General features: G+C 39.9%; 1 protein-coding gene across 1 annotated transcript in view; it reads left to right on the top strand.

Moving 5' to 3' along the window:
• The window catches only part of CATSPERB (cation channel sperm associated auxiliary subunit beta), a 120003-nt gene extending 104733 nt beyond the window's left edge, over nt 1–15270 (top strand). Inside the window, exons 24-28 of the mRNA XM_039232511.1 lie at nt 110–220; nt 1778–1913; nt 7122–7222; nt 7911–7985; nt 15011–15270. Coding sequence (XP_039088442.1) covers nt 110–220; nt 1778–1913; nt 7122–7222; nt 7911–7985; nt 15011–15214 — 627 coding nt within the window. The 3' untranslated portion in view covers nt 15215–15270. The remainder of the gene's footprint in view (nt 1–109; nt 221–1777; nt 1914–7121; nt 7223–7910; nt 7986–15010) is intronic.
• Nucleotides 15271–15833: the final 563 nt, after the last annotated feature.

The following is a 15833-nucleotide window of genomic DNA, read 5'->3' as shown; positions in this document are numbered from 1 at the left end:
ACTTCTCAGTGACTTTATGCATTCAGGGAACAAATATTTACTGAACATTAACTCAGTTGGCAAAAAGCCTGCCACACAAAAAACAAGTCAACCTGTATTCTATTTGCAGAAATCTGGTAAATTCAAACAGTGCGCGAATGCGTCCACTCGGGAAGAGTGTAATTGTACAAATGATCAGAAGTCTTCACATGCTGTTGCTTTCTCAGACTGCAAAGAAAAGGTAAGATCATTCTTAATTACCTGAAGACAAATGCTTTCATATTAATAAGATTTTGAAATGTGCAGTTTGATTAAACATGAGTGTTAAGACAAAGAAATGTCTCAGTATGTCATAGAATTAAATAGGACACAGAGCTGGAAAGACCTGGATTTAAATGAGCCTAAACCAGTTAATTAACCACCTGTATAAAATAGAATAATACCCATACTACACTGTCCATTTCACAAGATTCTTATGAAGATACACACACATGCACGTACTGTATGAAAAGTTTGTAACATGTCCTACATTACACTAGATTATAATGAATATTGATTCATTAAAAAATGTGTATATCAGTGTCACTACTGGGACTATGGGTATCAGTGCTGGGAATATGGGAGATGAAGTCCTTGAAATCATGGAGTTCAGTCTGGTAGCAGTGACAAAATAGAAGACAGTATAGTACATTGGTTAAAAGAATGGGTTCTGTGTCAACTATTTTAGTCTCAAAGCATTCAAAAGTATATCAAATGGATATTGATGTTTGCAATAGGTAAGTTAAATATCCACTTAGTATAGCTTTCAAGTAGATCTATTTCAAGGCCTTGTAAGACTATATAATAGCATTATAGACTATCTATCTTCTATCTATAGCATTATATTAAGTGATTTTATTTTTATAAAATCTTTTATATAAAGATAAAATCACTTAATACCATGCTGGGCATGGTGTTAGCATTCAGTGAATTGTGAGGATTGTTATATATACCCCTATGATTCTCCCCTCACTGAATTATAGTAACATCTCTTGAGCATTTACCATCTGCTAAACACTGCTCTAAGCATTCTCCATGATTTATCTCCAATTCAAGGCACAGACAAGCCAGGTAATTTGCCAAAGATCACATCATCAATATGTGAAAGAGCTAGATTTCAGCTCTGACTCCAGAGCCTGAGCTTAAAGAGTGTGGCTGAAAGATCATGGCTGGCTGGGAGACAGGTGTAAGAGAGGTGGCCAACAGCCAACTCATGCAGTGCGGTTTGAGATGTGGGTTAGCCAAAAATGTTTGAATACCGTCATAGACAATTCCTGAATAAGACCAATAGAAAGTCATGAATTTTGTTACCACAATGTTTGTGTATTACTTGTGGACTGCACATTGATTCCACTATAAGACAGATTGTTTTTCATGCCCTGAGAAGGCAGAAACCCTGAGAGGCACATGTCCTTTAGAATGGCCAAACTCTTGGGGGCGCCTGGGTGGCTTAGTCAGTTAAGCGTCCGACTTTCTCTTAGGTCATGATCTCGCGGTTCATGGGTTCGAGCCCCGCATCGGGCTCTGTGCTGACTGCCAGCTCAGAGCCTGGAGCCTGTTTCAGTCTGTGACTCCCTCTCTCTCTGACCCTCCTCTGCTCACACTGTCTCTCTCTCTCTCCTAGAAATAAATAAAACATTAAAAAAAAATTTTAGAACGGCCAAACTCTTGGAGAATCTATCTATTCACTCTTTACCAGTAAATGAAATTGGTCTTGAATTGTCCAAATTGACATTCATTCTTGGAATTTGCATTTTAGGTTCCTCGTTTTAAGTTTCCAGTTACACAATATCCAATTTCTTTGGAAATTTACAGTGAGGATGGACGTGTACCAGTGGAAATGCCATATCTGCTTACCGTAACTGAAGTGAACAAGAGGGAAAATTGGAAACTAAGTAGGATTTGCTTTCTTCTATAATTATTTTGTCTTATAAGTAATGTTGTTATTACCTAGGTAAGTGGCTTATAAAACCAGTTTACAACAACCAGGAGTTCTTTGGAAAAGAATTCAAGTTTGTTGGCAAGTTGCTGTTTACTCTCTCCTCTTGTCTCCCATGTATTTCGTCATTACTTTTGGTGACCTGGATTTTGTGGTATAACAGCAGTTTTGAAGAACTTGAACTGTAAAACATTCGAAAGACATTTTGTTCTTATTGTTGTTTTGAAAGCCATTTTGTAGATGAGTAGCAAACACGATTAATTGAATTTGTGCTACATGTTGGTCTAGTGCCTCTTTTGACTGGTTTTGCGATGTTACAGAGGAGGTTCTTAAAGTTGTGGCCTTTTAAAAGATGGTAGAATCTACCATCTAATACGAGCAAAGTTTTTTCAAGATTCTAGGGTAAAAGTATTAAAAAGATGCAAAAATATTTTTAAACAAGAAATATCAGGGGCACCTGACTGGCTTCGTCAGTAGAGCATGTAACTCTTAATCTCAGGGTGGGAAGTTTAAGCCCCACGTTGGGTATAGAGATTACTTGAAAATAAAATTGTAAAAAATTAAATTAAATTAAATTAAATTTACCACAATTCAACTTTACCTCAAATATACAACTTTTTCCTGCACATTTTGTGTTTATAAATACTTTGAGGCAATCTCCCACTCAATCAGTAGGTAGAGACACACATAGATTGATAGAATTAAGTGCAATTTTGATTGGTTATTAATGTTACCAAATATCCAGACATTGGGTATTCAGTGAGTCTTACTCTGCCCAGTATATGCATTTTTGAAATGAAAAATCTAGCAAAGAAAGCTACTAACTATTTCACTTTAACTAACATCCTCATTTTCTGTGATAGGCTGGAACCTAATGTTGCCAGCTTTTGAGTATCAATTGTTAAATATTCAAGCATTTTGGGTACTAGGTGTTAAGCCATTAGTAGCTTGAGATTAGCCATGGTGAGGCTATTTACACAATGGAAATGAGCAAATGCTACTATCAGAGCTTTCTCCCTGTTAGATCCCGTGTACCATTATACCACTGCAATTTCTAATCCCCACACCATAGATCTGGTTTTAGAAAGAATTATAAGAAAAGCAAGAACACCTGATTGTTTCTTTCAGAAAAGAATTAAATGATCCTATTGGGAAAGTTTTCTGCCACCTTATTGAAAATCAGTTACCAACCACTGAGTTTGCATTATCTCATTGCCGAAGACACAAAGTATGTGCAGGTTAGAAGTTGTCTAAGCATGGAACTGGACCTCAATAAATATAAAAGAATTGAGATCATACCATGCACACTTTAATATCACAATGCTATGAAACTTGAAATCAGTCACAAGAAAAAGTCTGGAAAACATCCAAAAACATGGAGGTTAAAGAACACCCTACGAAAGAACGAATGGGCGAATCAGGCAATTAGAGAAGAAATTAAAAACTATATGGAAACAGGGGCACCTGGGTGGCTTAGTCGGTTAAGCGTCCGGCTTTCGCTTAGGTCATGATCTCACGGTTCGTGGGTTCGAGCCCCGCGTCGGGCTCTGTGCTGACTGCCAGCTCAGAGCCTGGAGCCTGTTTCAGTCTGTGACTCTCTCTCTATCTGACCCTCCCCTGCTCACGCTGTCTCTCTCTCTCTCTCCTAGAAATAAAAAATAAAAATATATTAAAATATATATATATATATGGAAACAAATGAAAATGAAAATACAACAATCCAAACTCTTTGGGATGCAGCAAAGGCAGCCCTAAGAGGAAAATACATTGCACTCCAGGCCTATTTCAAGAAATTAGAAAATGCGCAAATACAAAATCTAACAGCGCACCTAAAGGAACTAGATGGAGAGCAACAAGAGCACCCCAAACCCAGTAGAAGAAGAGAAATAATAAAAATCAGGGCAGAAATAAACAATATAGAATCCAAAAATCAGTTGAACAGATCAATGAAACAAACAGTTGGTTTTTTGAAAAAATAAACAAAATCGATAAACTTTTCTTCTCAAAAAGAAAAGAGAGAGCTCCCAAATAGACAAAATCATGAATGAAAATGGACTTATTACAACCAACCCCTCAGAAATACAAGCAATTATCAGGGAATACTATGAAAAATTATATGCCGACAAACTGGACAAATTAGAAGAAATCGACAGTTTCCTAAATGCACTACCAAAAGTCACTCAGGAAGAGATAAAAATTTGAACAGATCCATAACTAGTGAAGAAATTGAATCAGTTATCAAAAATATCCCAACAAATAAGAGCCCTGGGCCAGATGGCTTCCTGGGGAATTCTACCAGACATTTAAATCAGAGTTAATACCCATTCTTCTCAAGCTATTCCAAAAAATAGAAATGGAAGGAAAGCTTCCAGACTCATTCTACAAAGCTAGCTTTGATTCCCAAGCCAGACAGAGACCCAGGAAAAAAAGAGAACTACAGGCCAATATCCTTGATGAATACGGATGCAAAAATCCTCAACAAGATACTTGCAAATTGAATTCAACAGCACATAAAAAGAATTATCCACCATGATCAAGTGGGATTCATTCCTGGGTTACAAGGCTGGTTCAATGTTTGCAAATCAATGTGATACATCACATTAACAAAAGAAAAGATACAAACCATATGATCCTGTCCATAGATGCAGAAAAAGCATTTGACAAAACATAGCATCTCTTCTTAATAAAGACCCTCGAGAAAGTCGGGATAGAAGAAACTTACTTAAACATCATAAAAGCCATTTATGAGAAACCCTCAGCTAACATCATCCTCAATGGGGAAAAAGTGAGAGCTTTCCCCCTGAGATCAGGAACACGACAGGGATGTCCACTCTCACCACTGCTGTTTGACATAGTGCTGCAAGTCCTAGCATCAGCCATCAGACAACAAAAGGAAATAAAAAGCATCAGAATTGGCAAAGAAGAAGTCAAACTTTCAGGTTTTGCAGATGACATGATACTCTACATAGAAAACCTGACAGACACCACCAGAAGCCTACTAGAACTGATCCATGAATTCAGCAAAGTCACAGGGTACAAAATCAACATACAGAAATCGGTTGCATTTTTATACACCAACAATGAAGCACAGAAAGAGAAATCAAGAAACTGATCCCATTCACAATTGCACACAAAAAAACACCAAAACATAAAATGCCTAGGAATAAACCTAACCAAAGACATAAGAAATCTGTATGCTGAAAACTATAGAAAACTTATGAAGGAAATTGAAGAAGACACAAAGAAATGGAAAAACATTCCATGCTCATGTATCAGAAGAACAAATACTGTTAAAATGTCATTACTACCCAAAGCAATCTACACATTCAATGCAATCCCAATCAAAATTGCACCAGCATTCTCCTCAAAACTAGAAAAAACTATCCTAAAATTTGTATGGAACCACAAAAGTCCCCCAATAGCCAAACTAATATTGAAGAAGAAAACCAAAACAGGAGGCATCACCATCCCAGATTTTAGCCTCTACTGCAAAGCTGTCATCATCAAGACAGTATGGTATTGGCACAAAAACAGACACATAGACCAATGGAATAGAATAGAGAACTCAGAATTGGACCCACAAATGTATGGCCAACTAATCTTTGACAAAGCAGGAAAAAGTATTCAATGAAAAAAGACAGCCTCTTTAACAGATGGTGCTGGGAGAACGGGACAGCAATATGCAGAAGAATGAAACTAGATCACTTTCTCACAACATACACAAAAATAAACTCAAAATGGATAAAGGACCTGAATGTGAGACAGGAAACCATCAAAACCCTAGAGGAGAAAGCAGGAAACAACCTCCTTGGCCTCAACCGCAGCAACTTCTTACTTGACACATCCCCAAAGGCAAGGGAATCAAGAGCAAAAATGAACTACTGAGACCTCATCAAGGTAAAAAGCTTCTGCACAGCAAAGGAAACAATCCATAAAACTAATAGGCAACCGACAGAATGGGAAAAGATAATTGCAAATGACATATCAGATAAAGGGCTAGTATCCAAAATCTATAAGGAACTCACCAAGCTCCACACCCAAAAAAACCAGATAATCCACTGAAGAAATGGGCAGAAGACATGAACAGACACTTCTCCAAAGAGGACAGCCAGATGGCCAACAGACACATGAAATGATGCTCAGTGTCCCTCCTCATCAGGGAAATACAAATCAAAACCACACTGAGATACCACCTCATGCCAGTCAGAGTGGCTAAAATGAACAAATCAGGAGACTCTAGATGCTGGCGAGGATGTGGAGAAACGGGCACCCTCCTACACTGTTGGTGGGAATGTAGACTGGTGCAGCCCCTCTGGAAAACAGTGTGGAGGTTCCTCAAAAAATTAACAATAGATCTTCCCTATGACCCAGCAATAGCACTGCTAGGAATTTACCCAAGGGATACAGGAGTGTTGATGCACAGGGGCACATGGACCCCAATGTTCATAGCAGCACTCTCCACAATAGCCAAAACACAGAAAGAGCCTAAGTGTCCATCAACGAACGAATGGATCAAGAAGATGTGGTTTATCTATTCAATGGAATACTACATGGCAATGAGAAAGAATGAAATCTGGCCATGTGTAGCAACGTGGATGGAGCTTGAGGGTGTTATGCTGAGTGAAATAAGTCAGGCAGAGAAGGACAGATACCATATGTTTTCACTTATAAGTGGATCAGGAGAAGCTTAACAGCGGACCATGGGGGAGGAGAAGAGGAAAAATTAGTTGGGGAGAGGAACGGAGGCAAACCATGAGAGACTCTTGAATACTCAGAACAAACTGAGGGCTGATGGGGGTGGGGGAGAGGGGAAGGGGAGTTATGGGCATGGGGGAGGGCACTTGTTGGGATGAGCACTGGATGTTATATGAAAATCAACTTGACAATAAACTATGAAAAAAAAAAAAAAAGCATAGGGCTGGAAGAAAAGGTCAGCCTGAATAATGTGGTCAGACGTCTGTCTTGTCCTTCTTGACAATGTCCTTGAGAAGATGCATTGTTAGCTAAGTACATTTTCTATAAAGTCAGGCAGAACTGAAAGTCTAGGATAATTTGGCCATGTTATGGAGTAGGATCCTTCATTGTATCTTGATGTTTGTAATAAGTTTTACGCAAAATGTGACAACAGCATAATGTGCTTAAAATATACTTCATGTACTTCCAGAACACAGTGTACCAGAAAATGTAGAAAAATTGAAAGATTACTTAGAACCACATCTTACTGTTCCTGTGTATAATCCTTTAGGCCTCAACTTAAGTATAAAGGTAAGTTGACAACATTTTTGTCTTTCCTCTTTTGAGTTCAGATAAAATATGTATGTCTACACTGAGATTGGTTTATGTTTTAAAGTATCGATGTCCATCAGTGGTAGAAATTGCATCTTTAAGGTATATGGAGAAGTGTTTCTTTTTCCTCCCTTTCTCTTGATATTATTATTTCAAAAGGTATCTAAAAGTTAAATGTAACATTTTACTATTTTTTTGCACTAATAGGCAAAACTAATAGATTGTTTTTCAAGGTAGAGCAGAAAAGTTGTCTCAAGATTTAGGGGATAAATGGGTTTGGTATACTTCATCTGGATGTACACAGGTATGTCTTCGGATTCCAGCTACCCATAAGACACATGAAATTAATATAATCTAGGTAATTATAAAAGTAAAAATGAGTGGACATATCAAAACCATGAATATGATGATAAGCCCAAATTACTTGTCGAGGCCATATTAGGTTTTGTGTCTCTGTTTCTTCCTTCTAAAAAGAAGTATCAGCTATTGTCCTTCTCTTTCCACTTTTATTTTGATACATGAAGTAGATGCATAAAAGCCTTAGGAAGGGGACTGGATTTTTCTATGCATCATCTGTAGGGAAAGTGGTCACAGTGTGTATTTTAGCTTGAACGTACATGGGTGTTCATGCTGCCAATGACCAGGTGTTTTTTTTTTTTCCCCACAGGGCTCTGAACTTTTTCACTTCAGAGTGTCCGTTGTTCCTGGGGTCACTTTTTGTAACTTAGTTGAAGAATTTCAGGTATAGTAAATGCACCAGGTACTGATGGGGTGGTGGCTGGGGAAGTAACATGACAAGTGTCAGTGCAGGAGACACTAAAGAGAAAAACAGCATAATTTATGTGATACACGAGGCTTGGAGACAAGGGATCCTGAAGAATGGTGGTGACATTGTCAGTAATGATGAAGGTAGAGTACATGACAGGTAGCAGGACCGCGCTGGGAAAATTTAAATAAGTGCTTGAATTTGTTTTTATTCTCTCTCCATCGTCCATATTTAACTCAGTTTTCAGAATTTTATTGCGCTTCCTCACACCCTATTGGGGGATGGGGTTTCCATTCCAATCTTCCCTTCGATAATCATCGCTGTGACAGTAGTCTTAATACACTTAAAGCTATCAGGATCCGAAAGAATTGGGAACCAAAATCGGTGTCCCCAAATTACCCCATGATGTGCAATAATTTAATTTTGGTCATTTGTATAATGACATTTGCTACCTTTGGAGGCTTAGGGGGCAAGGAAGATTTGATTAAATCAATTAATGGCTCATTCATTATGGAAAACTGATACCACATTGTCAAAAATAGATCTCTCTCTCTTTCTCTCCCTCTTTCCCTGCCCCTCTCCTTTTCCATCCTGATCCTGCCCTAAGGCTAGCCCCAGTAATAAGTCCGCACTGCTGCAGATATATGTTAGCTAACTATAATTTAAATAAAACCTTAAAAACTCAAATAAAATAAAATTGGTGAAAATATAGTAACTCAAAACAAAAAGAAAAAAGGAAGCATAGCAAAGGCTTCAAAATAAAAATACAATAGACACACCACTTAAGTTCTAGAATAACCCCTATGTGACATAGAAACCAGGAAGCCACACTAGCAGAGCAAAGGTTTTGAAAACTGAACTGACAATGGAGCCACCACAGAAAGTAAAGCAGAACTTGGTCTCTGAACTCAACCAGTGTGTCCAAAGGCTAAAACAAACCAAAACCCCAACTAGGGCACCTGGGTGGCTCAGTTGGTTACGCAGCTGACTCTTGATTTTGGCTCAGGTCATGATCTCACTTGTGAATTCAAGCCCCGCATCAGGCTCTGTGTTGACAGTGCAGAGCCTGCTTAAGATTCTTTCTCTCCCTCTCCCTCTGCCTCTCCTCTGTTCATACTGTCTCTGTTTCTCAAAATAAATAAATAAACTTTAAAAACAACAATAGCACTTTCCAAAGAATGTGGAACAGGACTCAGAGTCTCACAACAAAAATATCTTTTTTTTTTTTTAATGTTTATTTTTGAGAGACAGTGTGAGCAGAAGAGGGGCAGAGAGAGAGAAGGAGACACAGAATCTGAAGCAGGCTCCAGGCTCTGAGCTGTCAGCACAGAGCCTGACATGGGGTTTGAACCCACAAACTGTGAGACCATGACCTGAGCCAAAATCAGCCACTTAACTAACTGAGCCACCCAGGCATCCCTCACAACATCTTAAATGTGTAAGCAGGAGATGGCTAGTGCTTTATCCATCCAAGGAGGGCAAAGTGGTTCTGGAAACTTTGGTGGCGGTCGTGGAGGTGGTTTTGGTGGGAATGACAACTTTGGTGTTGGAGGAAACTTCAGTGGGCGAGGTGGCTTCGGTGGCAGTCGAGGTGGTGGTGGATATGGTGGCAGCTGGGATGGGTATACCAGATTTGGAAATGATAGAAGCATCTCTGGAGGTGGTGGAAGCTATAATGATTCTGTCAGTTACAACAATCTTCAAATTTTGGGCCTGGGAAAGGAGGAGATTTTGGAGGCAGAAGATCTGGCTGCTGTGGCTGTGGAGGCCAATAGTTTGCCAAACCACAAAACCAAGGGGGTTATGGTGGGCCCAGTAGCAGCAGCAGTAGCTGTGGTGGTGGCAGAAGGTTTTCATTCCTGCCAGGACACAAAGCTTAGCAGGAGAAGAGGGCCAGAGACGTGACAGGGAGGCTGCAGGTTGTGACAGATGTGTGAACTGAGCCAAGCACCGTGGAGGCAGGGCCCAGCTGCTGCAGAGAAGACATGTTTTAGACGGTACTCACGTGTGCAGGCAAAACACTCGAGGACTCTATTTGTGACTAATCATACAACAGGTTATTTTAGTTTCTGTTCTGTGGAAAGTGTAAAGCAATCCAACAAAGGGTTTTAATACAGAATTTTTTTGCACCCATGCTGTTGATTGCTAAATGTAAGAGTCTGATCATGATGCTGAATATTTTTTTTATTTATTTCTGAGAGAGAGGGAGAGAGAGAGAGAGAGAGAGACAGACAGACAGACAGACAGCGTGAGCAGGGGAGGGTCAGAGAGAGAGGGAGACACAGAATCTGGAACAGGCTCCAGGCTCTGAGCTAGCTGTCAGCACAGAGCCCGACGCAGGGCTCGAACCCATGAACCGTGAGATCATGACCTGAGCCGAAGTCGGATGCTTAACTGACTGAGCCACCCAGGCACCCCTCATGATGCTGAATAAATGTGTCTTTAAAAAAAAGAGAGAGAGAGAGAATGGCATCAGGAACCTATGAGGTCTGAGGTCTGACCTTTATGTCACCAAAGTCAGTAAAGGACAGAAAAAAAGGATTAATGCAGGAAAAGAAGAAAGAAGAGAGGAGGAAGATGAAGAGATGGGGGGGAGGGGGAGGAGGAAAGAGGGGAGGGGAAGGAGAAAGAGAAATAAAGCCTGAAAATGTCCCAAATTTGGTTAAGACATAAATTTATATATTCAAGAAGCTTAATGAATCCAGAATAAGCTAGAGAGATCCTGTATAAACACATCATAATCAAACCACTAAAAATCAAAGATAAGGAAAAAAAATACAGACAAACAACATATAAGTGAACAACAATTTCAATTACTGCTGATATTTTCTTCGGAAACTATAGAAGCTAGAAGAAAGTTGTCTAACACCTTAAATGTACTGGAGACAGGGGTAATTTGGGGAGGAAGGATTGCCCATCCAGAATTCTATATCTAGTCCTTCAGGAATGAAAGAAGAATAAAAGCATTCCCAGATGAATGAAAATTAGGATAAGCTGCCCTGAGTAGAAACTCTCTTTTAAAGAAAAAATATATAAAGTTCTTCATGCTGGAAAGAAGTGTCAACAGAAGGAAACAAAGCTTTAGGAATGAAAGAGAAACCAAAAAAAAAAAGAAAAAGAAAAAGAAAAAAGAAGAAGAAGAAGAATGAAAGAAAAATAAAGGGGCGCTTGGGTGGCTTAGTAGGTTAAGTGTTTGACTTCGGCTTAGGTCATGATCTCACGGTTTGTGGGTTTGAGCCCTGCATCAGGCTCTGTGTTGACAGCTCAGAGCCTGGAGCCTGCTTCAGATTGTGTATCCCTTTCTCTCTTCCCCTTCCCCCTCACGCTCTGTCTCTCAAAAAATAAACATTAAAAAAATTGTTCTTGAAAAAAAAAGAGGAAATGATTGCACGGTTAATAAAGAAAAAAGAATCAGGGCACCTTGGTGGCTCAGTCAGTTAAGTGTCTGACTCTTGATTTTGGCTCAGGTCATGATTCCAGGGTCGTGGGATTGAGTCCCATATCAGGCTCTGTCCTGAGTATGCAGCCTGCTTAAGAGTCTCTCTTTCTCTCTCCCTCTGCTGCTCCCCTGCTTGTGTTCTCTCTCTCTGTCTCTGTCTTTCTGTCTCTCTCTCCAAAATAAAGAAAGAGAATCATCAAGAAACAGTAGAAAAAAGAGTGTAAAGTTTCTCATGACTGTTGAAACCTGCTTTTGAAAGCAGGGGATCCTGAAGCAACAGAGATTTTTGTGCACCATAAAGGACATTATTGGGATAATTGACAAAATTGGAACAACATTTGTAGATTAGATAACAGCATTGTCTCAGTGTTAATTCCTTGACTTTGGTATTTACAAGGTGGCCCTTGAAGTGAATGCTTTGTGTTTAAGAAATGCAAATTGAAACATTTTGGCAGCAAAGACACATTGTGTCCAGAATATATTCTTTTATGATTCTGGGACTTAACCTTTTTTGAGACATGGTGTGGAATATTTGGATAGTCAAAGAAGATTGGAAGGGAAACATTTGGAGAAAAACTATTTTCAAGAACTTTCGAGGAGGCAGTTTAACTGGAGAATACAGAATTCAGAGGTGATACAGGTGTCTAGTCTCAAAAAATAATGGATGGCCTAACTGAACAAGTGAAATTTTTATAGTGTCCGGTGAGGTGACTCAAATTTTATTTTAGGTAAAAATGGGCAAATGAAGGGAAGAATAGCAGCAAAGATACAGATAAGGGAAAGTATAAATTATCTCTTGAATAGCTTATGGCCATTTGGCTGGAATGCAAGATTATGTATAAGAACATGCGGAGGTCAGGGTCAAATTGTGGGAGACCTTAAATGTTATAATGAGGGCTTTAGAACATTCCTATCAGCAATAAGGAGCTATTAAACATTTTTGCAAAAAGGTGTTTGGGGATGGACACGTGGTGTACAGCAGCCCAGTCAGAATGAATCACAGGATTTTTGCTCCAAGTGCTGGGACATGGATTTGCTCTTTCTTGACGATGTTGAACAAAAAAGCTTGTAGCCCCAGGAAGTGCTGTTCTCACCCAGGAGGGCTGTGGAGATACCCGACACTGTGGAGGCAGAACAGGAAGCTGGAAACAAACCCCAAACAGACCATGATTATAATGGCTTGTTTCCTCTGGCTCTTTCTAACTTCTGCATAGAAAATTCACTTTTGCAATTACATGTAGCATATAACTGTCTCTCTCATTGGCCACAGACAGATTAGATCTTTCTTTCTTTTCCTTTTTTTTTTTTTAATGGAAAATTGAGGGTGGTTTTTTTTTTAAGTTTATTCTGAAAGAGAGAGAGAAAGCATGTGAGTGCATGAGTGGGGTAGAGACAGACAGAGAGAGACACACACACACACACAGAGAGAGAGAGAGAGAGAGAGAGAGAGAGAATTCCAAGCAAGCTCCATGCTGTCAGCACAGAGCCCAACGCAGGGGTCTATCCCACAAACCATGAGATCATGATCTATGCCAAAATCAAGAGTCAGACACTCAACCAACTGAGCCATCCAGGTGCCCCAGATTAGATCTTTCTTAACAAAGCTAATTATCTAAACTCCTCTGATGGTCCAGCTTAAAAGGAAGATTTTTGTCTTCTTATAGTACCACCTAGAAGATCATGAGTAGAATATCAATTCAGTAACTAATATTTTCTATCAAATTCCCAACAATGCCTGTACCACTGAGCACACACCGTTGGCTCTAAAGTACCGCAGGAGATGGTTAGACCAGCTGATCCATTATTGCAAAGATAATTATCTGCCTGGATGGGAAAGAATGGTTTCTCACAGCTCTCCATACCACTCAGCCAGGTCCACCTTTTAAATTCTGCTGCTTACAACATCCCATGTCCAGTATCAGCTCCCTGTGGTCAGCATTCTTTTCGTTGCAAATAAAGCAGCTTCGCTTATTTAAAAAAAAAAAAAGTGTTTTATGGACAGACTGCTGTCCTACAAAGATGAATCTGGCAATATTATTATGTCACCCTGGACTGACAGGGTGGAAAGGAGGCTAAGTGGTTTGTTTATACAAAGTGAAGCAATAAAGCTCACAGTAGCAGGACTGAAAATGGAATGGAACAAACGAATGTGAGAGAAACTGTAAAAGAATTGATGGCATTCAAGGGCTGTTTCTTTTTTTTTTTTTTAATGTTTTATTTATCTCTAGGAGAGAGAGAGAGACAGCGTGAACAGGGGAGGGTCAGAGAGAGAGGGAGTCACAGACTAAAACAGGCTCCAGGCTCCGAGCCTGCAGTCAGCACAGAGCCCGACGCGGGGCCCGAACCCACGAACCGTGGGATCATGACCTAAGCGAAAGTCGGACGCTTAACCGACTAAGCCACCCAGGCGCCCGGGCTGTTTCTAAGAAAAGGCATCCCTCCTTAGGTCACTAAGAGGGAGGGTGGTAGTGACTTTAATTTAAGCTATATCCTAAAGCAGCGTATTGATCCCTTTTCTTATCCTCGGCATTTTTCCACATTTGCCACTGTCTTATTTCCACTCATCTCTGCTTTCTTCTACCTCAATATATGAGCTTGTTTCCTGCCTCACAGAGAAAAACGAAGTCACCGGACTCAACCACCTCACTGTCTGTCCCCACTTCTACATGTAACATAAATGGTGCCCATCCTTGATTCAAGTCTCGGAGAAAAAGATGCCTCTGTGTCTTTCTGTTAACAACCCTGTCTCTCTTCTAGGAACTTGTTTTTATTGGTTATCCTTAGTTACCCATTCAGGTGTAGGAAGCATTTTGAATATACAGACATTTCCCTATGTTAGCACATAGAGGATTTTCTAAAGAGATGATAGCTTGAAAGAGCACATACTGGTTCTCCCTCCTGGGAATGACCATTCTTCTCTTCCTCTTCTGTGGACCCAATTATTCTTCCAGCTCAGGAAATGCCATCCCTGGTCACCCTAGGCAGTTAGTCATTCCCTACCTGTGTTCCTGAAGCACCCTGTCCATTCCTCTATCACTGAACACAGAACGTTTCCCTGCCGTACCCTGCCTACCTCTGCCATTAAAGACCGATGATGAAGGTATAGGATGGTAAATAGAATTCGGATCCTGTATGTGTGCTAATCATTTCTTGCTGGATTGTCAAGTGACTATTTCTAGGCTTTGCGGGTGCCGAATATCCTTATGTAGCTGAGGAGAAGTTTGGTAAATTGAGAGGCGCCTGGGTGGCTTAGTCGGTTAAGCGTCCGACTTTTGCTTAGGTCATGATCTCGCGGTTCGTGGGTTCGAGCCCCGCGTCGGGCTCTGTGCTGACTGCCAGCTCAGAGCCTGGAGGCTGTTTCAGAGTCTGTGACTCCCTCTCTCTCTGACCCTCCCCTGCTCATGCTGTCTCTCTCTCTCCTAGAAATAAATAAAACATTAAAAAAAAAAAGAAGTTTGGTAAATTGATTAATAGTATCTCTACTGTTGGAGAAATCATAGAAAGTTCAGTGTTTTGAATGACTAGATTCAGAAAGCTAACGGACTTTGCTTTTCCATTGCAGATTTATGTCGATGAAGTACCATTGCCATTTCCAGGACACACACTTATTGCTGTTGCAACAGCTGTAGTGCTGGGGGGATTGATTTTTGTTACGTTTATATTTCAAATACGTAACATCCACCCGAGTGAAATGTGCCGAAACTTTATGACAACAAACAAAGTGAACTTATCAAATCTCAGCATCAGTCAGCTGCCTCATAGATGAACATCTGAATAGCGAACAAATGATAATCACAATTCTCTCTTTATTTCTTGGTTTTGTTAGACAACTCCTAGAACAATATATTTAAATGTGAATATAAAAATGAGATAAAGTACTGCAGAATTCCAACTCAAATTTCTATTTGTCAAACGTTTGCCATTCTATTCTCTTATTTTAAATACATGGAAAATTTCTTATTTATTTATTATCTAATCTCTATACCCAACATTGGGCTAAAATTCACAACCCCGAGATCAAGAATCACATGCTCTTCTGACTGAGCCAGCCAGGTGCCCCTAAATACGTGGAAAATTTCTTATGTTAACACTTACATAGATTTTCCTTGAGGTTTTCAGAAAACTGTAAAATAACCATCTCTGTGTGGAATGGCTTTTCTGTACGTTTTAGCTTTTATTGATGGAGCCCATTCTGTGGGATCAGAACACCTGAGCCTTGCTCTGTTCAAAAAACGAAAATAAGCAGAATTCAGTCCTTCAAGAGAAAGGCAGGTGTGGAAGACACCTATCCGCAGGTGCGCTATCACAACCTCATGGGAATTAAAGACGAAACCATTTGGGTTTCTTGAAGCAACTTCAAAACCATATAGTAGTAGCTAAAAAGG

The sequence above is a fragment of the Hyaena hyaena genome, unplaced genomic scaffold (assembly GCF_003009895.1).
Source record: "Hyaena hyaena isolate Hyena2069 unplaced genomic scaffold, ASM300989v1 scaffold_67, whole genome shotgun sequence".
Lineage (NCBI taxonomy): Eukaryota > Metazoa > Chordata > Mammalia > Carnivora > Hyaenidae > Hyaena > Hyaena hyaena.
Note: the sequence above shows the minus strand (reverse complement) of the source record. Positions and strands in the feature narration are given on the sequence as shown.